This window comes from Otolemur garnettii, unplaced genomic scaffold, assembly GCF_000181295.1.
Source record: "Otolemur garnettii isolate 467f Iridium unplaced genomic scaffold, OtoGar3 scaffold00053, whole genome shotgun sequence".
NCBI classification, from domain to species: Eukaryota; Metazoa; Chordata; class Mammalia; order Primates; family Galagidae; genus Otolemur; species Otolemur garnettii.
Genome location: NW_003852448.1, coordinates 9,467,479 through 9,475,594, shown reverse-complemented (window position 1 = coordinate 9,475,594; position 8,116 = coordinate 9,467,479). Strand labels below are relative to the sequence as shown.

The window sequence follows — 8,116 nt, the reverse complement described above, 5'->3', positions numbered from 1 at the left end:
CCTCCCAAGTAGCTGGGACCACAGGCACCCGCCACAACGCCCGGCTATTTTTTGGTTGTAGCTGTCATTGTTGTTTTGGCGGGCCTGGGCTGGATTTGAACCCACCACCTTAGGTGTATATGGCTGGCACCTTAGCCACTTGAGCCACAGGCGCCGAGTCATTAGATTTTTATTTGAAGTTGTGAAAACTCCAAGATGAAACCCCACTGTCTGACTACTCTCTACAATCAGCCTTAGAAAACTTTCTGGGAAGTACCCAATCACACAGCTCACCCCAACCACTTAACTCTGCTGCGGGAACACACACATATGGCTGCATTCCGGTGAATTTCACTTGCAAACATGGGGGTGGGCCATGGTTTGTCAGCCCTTGCCCTGGATCCTACTCCTCTCTCGAGGTATCCAAACCTATCCTGAGCTGATTCTGTTATTTAAACACTAGATGTCACCACACCCCACCCTCAAGGGCACTAGGTTTGAAGGTTTGGGCTCCTGACTGGGTTACAGGGCACACGCAGCAAAGATGGGAAACCCTATTTGGGGGAAGATGGAGACAGAAGGGGCAGCCTGGACAAGGTTATAGCTTTCAGAGTCAGACAGACTTAGATCCAAATCATCATTTCATGACCTACTAACTGTAACTTTAGGCACGTTAGTAACATTCCCCGAGCCTCAAGTTCTTCCTTTGTAAAACAGAGACACCAAAGTCTACCTCACAGGAAAGGGGAGGATGAAATAAAGCAACCCACCTGTCTAGGAAGCCCTGGAATGCTACACTCTGAACTAGTCTAAGCCTCCAGGTGTTTGCTTTCAGTGGCTCAGGTGGAGACAGTCACTTCAGGAACAACCCCCTCCCCCTGCGCACACACAACTGCAGACCTACCCTGCCAGCTGTCCCTTCGGCTCTGCCCCTGGGTGAGCCACAAAATGCCCTGCCTCTCTGGGGTTGTCTCTGGCTCCTTCCAGGCTCTCAAAACCAGCAGGTACACCAGCCCAGGGACTCTCTCCCCAACTGCAGTCCTGGCCCTGCCCTAGTTCTGTGTCAGACTCCAGCCCCTTCAGGGTGGGGACCAGGCCTGCCCCAGAACCCATGTCTCAACAGATCCCCTGGGGATTTACATGCATATAACCACATGAGAGCTGCAGCTGGATTTGGGGCTGGGGACTCCACTACTGCCTATGGGCCCGTTACAAGTTTCTTCCTAGCTGACTAGGAATAGATAAGGAAACAAGAAAGGATCAGCTCTACTGTATGTTTTATTACATTACTCTGCATTTGACATGTGCACCATTCTTATTGTACAGGACACACCAGCACTAAGAGGCAAGCAGTACATTTAAAAGACTATAATCGGTACTGAGAAGTAGAAAACCAAGCCATTTTAGTGTGTGAAGGCACTCAGAAGAATCTGCTAAGGACGGAGAGGATCCTGAGTGTCCCTGACAACCATCTTTCGTTCCCCACCTACAGCTACTGGGATGGCGAGTACATTCCCTGAGCTTCAAGTTCCTCCTCTGTTAAACAGAGACACTCAGGAGCCAGAGGGGAGATGACAGTGGATGGAGCACCTGCCACACCCAGCACTACTCAGACTAGCACTTCCTATGCACTTAGTATCACCAGGCACTTTACTAAGCTCTTCATCTACTATCTCAATTAATTTACCAGCCTCTGAAGTACAAAAGATCACCCTCTTGAGTGAGAACACTGGACTGAGTCACTGCCTGTGGTCATAGCTCTGATAAATGGCAGAGCCAGAACTCAAACCCATGCCTGACTCAGAGACTACACATTATGGTCAGAGACTTTCCCTCTAGTGGGGGCTCCGGGAAGGGCCCTAAAAGGCAGACAAGGAGACAGGTTGTCGCAGAGGCCAGGAGGGATGGTGCAGCCCAGCCAGTCAAGTTTCTGTGTGGTCTTCCAATCCATGCGTAATGAGGGCAACAGGGACCAACCTCCAGCCCACTGCAGAACCAGCAGCTTAATCCCACAGACACTCTCGATGCTCTCAGCAAACCATCCCCTAGATGTGTGTCTCAGGAGCTTTACCCAGAAGCTGCACATTGCCCAACAACCACAGGCAGCTTGGGTGCACATGTTTTGTCTAGCCCAGAGGGACACTACTCACCAGCATCCTGATACTGTTGGTAGGCTGGGTCACTCTCCCCCTTAAAGACCCCAATGATGATGACATCGTCCCCATCCTTCAGGAAGTCCTGGACCTGCTTCAGGGACAGAATCTCCTTCGAGGGAGGTCCAGACTGCTCGACCATGTAGTCAACAATCCCTGGGAGCAGAGCACACGCCTGAGGAGGGGCCTCTAGAACTGCCCACCTCCCATACCCACATCCTGCCTACATGCACCAGGGTCCCAGAACTTTTGAGCGAGCTTCCCTTCCCTACCATGGCTGGAGAGAAGGAAGTGCCCATACCATATTTTTCTCGTGGGCCGTTGTAGTCAAAAGGTCTTCCCTTGCGGAAAATTTTCAGGGTGGGATAGCCAGAGACGTCAAACCTCTTGGCCAGGTCTGTTTCTGTGGTGGCATCGACTTTTGCCAGGGGAATCGGAGGCGACCGCTTGCTGAGCTCCTTGGCAGCCTTCTCATACTCAGGGGCGAGTTTCTTGCAGTGTCCACACCTGCCAAGAGAAGCTGATTTGTTCCCTGTGGACTCACCTTCCGGCTAACTCTTCAGTTAGCAGAAACCCATCCTGGGTTCCCACAACCAGTGGTCCTCTGAATGCCCCCTGAATGCCCCCTGAACACCCCCCTGGACAAGGGTGCTAAGCCAGGGCCCTCAGGACAGACATGAGGTTCCTTGCATGGCATCCACATGCTGAGGGCCACACGCATGTGTGAATGCACATGTACGGATCGCGTGTGGGACAGGCAAGACAGACCATGTACTAAGGAGGGAGAGCCGTTCTTGGTTGGAGAGTTGGAGGCTGACAAGGTACAAGTCAGGGATGGCTTCACAGAGGCAGTGACAGCTGAGCTGGGACCCCAGGATAAGGAAGACTTAGGATGCCCCTAGGAGGAGGGGTGAGGGGAAGGCCAAGGTAAGAACATGACCATAGATACCATGGAGAAGAGAGTGTAATCAACACAAACCAACCTGGCAGAAGACAAGTTGGGGCAAATCAGAATTAAGATTAGTTAAATAGCCCCAACTGTATAATAACCAATGATTGGCCAAGGCCCTGCACGTCAGAAGCTGAGTTAAAATAAAACGTTTTCTCAAGGTCCTTAGGACACTCATAAGAATTATAGGTATATCCTGCAATATGGAAATTGCTCTTAAGTGAAAGGATAATTATTCACTGAGGCGTCATAAACCAAATGACCATGCACTACACTCACGGAGCATGCACCAGGCTGCTCTACCTTGCCCCTCACTAACCAGAGCAGTCAGCTCTGCTACAGCACTGCTGTCCTCCCCACCAGCAGGCCAGGGCTGCGTGTGCAGCCAAACAAGGGCTGGTGTCCTCCAGTATCAAAGGTCACAAGGATGCCCTGGCCCTGCCTGCTCTCCACATATACCACAAGTTCCTTCCTTCTTCCCCTGCCGCCCATATGCCGCCTTCTCTTTCCATTTGTACTCTCAATAATCACTAGGTTTGTGCTACAGAATCCGAGAGCCTCAGGTTTGGCTCCTGTCTGGGAGCAGAACACACACACTAGCTGGAGCAAGGATGTCCTGGCCCCAAACCTGGCCCTGCTGCGCATCAGCCATAGCCTCTGATTACTGATTTGAGGGCCATAAGCTTCCCTGACTCCTGCGGCTGGTCTACTGAACACACTCACCTCAGGCCACTTATGTTGGCCTGACAGTCACATTCCTAGTTGCTTGGCTTCCATACTGGTCTACATAGCACACCCTGCCAAATTCTCAAGCCCGCAATCAGAATGAAAGCACCTAGACAAATGGCACCTCAGGTCTTTCCTGGGAAGGGTCACGCCCTCTACGAGTGAGGCTCACCTCTCCCTGAAAAACGGTCTTTCTTGCACTTTGCTCCCGCTACTCTGACTCTCCTGCTACTGCTCGTCCACACACGTGTCCCATCACCCTCCTTACCCTGAAAAGCAGCCACCTCAGCTCCTCACACACAGAACAGCCATCTGCACTGGCTCCCACTCTGCCTACCCTTCTTTCTGGTGTCATCTTCTCTTAGGGTCCCTCCTCCCACCAAAGAAAGGACTGCCTGGCGGCTCCATCTACATCTCCTCCAACAGTCCCTTGTGACCACTTTCCCCCAGGGACCTGGGCCTCAACCTTACCCTGCAACATGTGCCCATCTTGCTCCCCTGCTCTCTGCACAGCAGCAGGGAAGCAAGCAGGGCGCCAAATGCAGGAAGGGCCTGATCTATATCCTGGTAATACAAAACCAGTAACACCTTACCACGGGGCATAAAACTCCACCAGAATGATATCCGCATCATTTACAACTTCATCGAAGTTCTCTTTGGTCAACACAAGCGTGACTTCTGGTGGAGGTGTCCAGTTGGGCTGGGAGACCTCTCTGACCTTCGCAACAATTTCTGAAAGAAAACCAACAAGATAGAACATAGACGCCCTGAGCAGGTAGGTACCTCACCTCCTTCCAGAAGCAGAGTGGGAAGGGCGAAAAAAGTGGGGAATCTCTGACTTTCTGAAACCCAAAACATCTCTAGCCCAGGCCACCTCTATATTCTACTAGCACACGCCTGGCCTGCGGCCTTCTCCAGATGGCCTGAGACCTACCAGAGGAGTGAGATTTCCTCTACTGCCCAACTACGGTACTAACTGCAGGTTAGGACCTGGGCCAGTATCTCCCAGGGGTTTTGCTCATATATCCCTATAAATATAATTTTGGGGCACGGCCTTAACGTGTACAAAACATATATGTGCTTAGTCATACATGCCTAGAACTAGCATTATGATGGGGTAATACACAAAGGTCAAGTCACAAGATAGGCATAGCAGTTCCTCCTGCTAACCTGTGGTGACAATGCCAGGCAAGGCTTTTCAAAAATGCTCATCTTGGCTCGGCGCCTGTGGATTAAGTGGCTAAAGCGCCAGCCACATACATCTAAGGTGGTGGGTTCGAATCCAGCCTGGGCCCACCAAACAACAATGACGGCTGCAACCAATATAAAAAATAGCCAGGCATTGTGGCAGGCACCTGTGGTTCCAGCTACTCGGGAGGCTGAGGCAGGAGACCTGCTTGAGCCCAGGAGTTGGAGGTTGCTTTGAGCTGCAATGCCATGGCACTCTACCCAGGGGAATAGCTTGAGGCTCTGTCTCAAAAAAAAAAAAAAGCTTCTCTTGTCTCGTGCCCATAGCTCAGTGAGCAGGGCACCAGCCACATCCACTGAGGCTGGAGGGTTTGAGCCCAGCCCAGGTCTACTAAACAACAGTGACAACTGAAACAACAAGAACAAAAAAGTAGCTGGGCAATGTGGCAGGCACCTGTAGTCCCAGCTACTTGGGAGGCTGAGTCAAGAAAATTGTTTAAGCCCAAGAGTTTGAGGTTGCTATGAGCTGTGATGCTACAGCACTCTAGGGAGGGCAACATAGAGAGACTGTCTCAAAAAAAGAAAAAAAAAATGCTTCTCTGTGGCCTCATTTCCCAGAAATCGAGTCAATGACTGGAGTGGACAAATGGATCTAGTGTCATAAAAATCTTGCTGAGTGCTTCTTAGGACCAGTAGTTACAAAATTCTCACTTTTTTGTTTGAGAATTTTTTTTTTTTGGAGAATTGCTCAGAGCAGCAGTCCTCAAAATGAAGCCCGCACAGAGAAGCACCTGCACACCAGTCACAGCCCAAGTGCTTGCCCTGGCCACGCCCCCAGGGACTGGGCCAGGTGACACCAGGAGGCCCATTACTAACAGACAGGATGTTCTAGTTTAAAGGTTCCAGTGTGGGCCATATCCCTCACAGTCAGACACTGGTCACAAATCTCTAAATATGTTTGCCTACTTACTTCTAAACAATAGAAGTACGAGATCTGCAATTTGTTCTTAGATTCAGTTCTTTACTCACTGATATGGCTAAGACATTTGTTAAATACATGAAAGTGCAGGATGGTATTTTAAGATGTGCTAACAACTGTAAAAATGAGAGAAGTGCACACACACATTTGCTTTTATGTATACAAAATATCTCTGAAGAATACATTAGAAACTTGTTACACCAGCTGCCTCTCTAAAAGGGAACTGGGTCCAGCAGGTTCAGGGTAGAAAACCTATTTATTCATCTATGTCTTTGATTACAAAACATAACCCCAAGTCCACAGGCAGGTACACTGTGAAAGTGAAGAGCGACAGCAGCACCCATTGCCCCACACAGGGGTCCCACTGCTGAAGGGAGCAGAAGGCGCCTCTCATACCAACATGAGAGAGCTCTGAGACCACCCCCAGTTACTTTATGGTCCACAGATGAGAGGGTGAGGCCAGCAAGGGGAAGGCACTTGTCTGGGGCACATTCCCATTTTTTTTTTTTTTTTGCTATCTTGGCCGGGGCCAGGCTTGAACCCACCAACCTCGGTATATGGGGCTAGCACCCTACTCCTTGAGCCACAGGCGCCACCCAGGCACATCCTATTTTATGGCTATAAAGATCTAAACCCTGGTCAATGCTCTTTCCACTTTCCCACACTGGGAACGGAACATGCAGCATCATTTTTTTTAATGATTAAAAGAGAGGTACCCTAGCTAAAGACCACCACAATTTTATTTATTCATTTAATAATAAAAATTTACACAATGCCGAATGTGAGCCCAGCAGGAACCCTTCAGGCCAGACTGCAGACTCCCTGGACTGTGGCTCTGTACCAGCAGCCCTGGCAAGAAATGCACATCATTTGAATCAGAAACTCAGGCTGGGGCACAGCAATCTGAATGAGCACCTATGTGACTCCGATGTACACTAAATATTGGGAACCACTGCTCTACAACATCTCGAAAAACCTTGGCCTCTGATGTCATTTCTTAGCGCTGTCCTTCATCTGAGGACAATTTTAATTTAGATCTGTTAGCCTGAACATCTAGCCAACAGCTGGTACTTCTATGGCAGGCAGTCTCTGGTCCACTCTACCTGTCTTCATTTTCATTTTCCCAATCCCACTCCCCACTTTCTGTTCCTGGAGAAGAAGGTGTCCTGGTTGAAAGCTTCCCCCAACAACTCAAGCACCAGCTCACCTTCCTGGGTCCTGGAGCCCTCGTAGTCAACAGCCTGCCCCTTCTTCAGGATCTTAATGGTGGGATACCCACTCACATCAAACCTGCTGGCCAGCATGGATGCCGAGGTCGCATCGATCTTGGCAACAGCAATGGGAGGATCATTATCCTTTAAGACACCAGCAATTTTTTCATATTCTGGAGCAAACTGCTTGCAATGTCCACACCTAAGAATTAGATTTAGGGAAAGAGAAACAGGGTAACTGTATCTATGGACATTTAATCCCAGCAACACACACTGTTATGCTGGGATGTGGTCTCTCCCCACCAAAAATCATGTTGAAAGTGAATCCTCAACGTAGCAGTGCCGGGAAGTGGGGCCTTATGGGAGGGGTCTGGGCCATAAGGGCAGAGCCCCCATGAATAGGTTAGTGCCCAACCTTCCTCACCAGGTGATCTCTCACACATCGCTCCCCTTCCACTTCCCAACACACGGGCAGACAGCCACTAGCGCCATGCTTCCCATCCTGTTACCAAGATCTAAAGAAATTCTTTTCTTTATAAACTACCCAGCCTCACACATGCTGCGACAGCAAGACAAAACACACTGAGACACAAAAATGGGAGCTATGGAAACGTGCGCCGTTAAGGGACACACGCACAGGAAAGCCAAAGAGGCACTGGTGTCAAACAAGTCCAGGTTTCAATTCCAGCTCTGTCCTGAGCAAACACGTCATCATCTCTAAACACTAGTTTTCCAAGAAGTGTCTCACAGTTTGGTCCAGTGACCCTTTCCCCGGGTCTGTGAAGTCAAAATTCTTTTTTTTTTTGGAGACAGAGTTTCACTATGTCACCCTTGGTAGAGTGCTGTGGCATCACACCTCACAGCAGCTTCAAACTCTTGGGCTTAAGTGATTCTCTTGCCTCAGCCTCCCAAGTAGCTGGGATTATATAGG

The 8,116-nt window shown here is 49.8% G+C and overlaps 1 protein-coding gene across 1 annotated transcript in view; it reads right to left on the bottom strand.

Moving 5' to 3' along the window:
• Positions 1 to 8,116, bottom strand: part of PDIA4 (protein disulfide isomerase family A member 4) — a 24,443-nt gene that overhangs the window by 6,275 nt on the left and 10,052 nt on the right. The window contains exons 3-6 of the mRNA XM_003792066.3: positions 7,182 to 7,387; positions 4,401 to 4,539; positions 2,434 to 2,639; positions 2,130 to 2,288 (exon numbers count right to left, since the gene is read on the bottom strand). Coding sequence (XP_003792114.1) covers positions 2,130 to 2,288; positions 2,434 to 2,639; positions 4,401 to 4,539; positions 7,182 to 7,387 — 710 coding nt within the window. The remainder of the gene's footprint in view (positions 1 to 2,129; positions 2,289 to 2,433; positions 2,640 to 4,400; positions 4,540 to 7,181; positions 7,388 to 8,116) is intronic.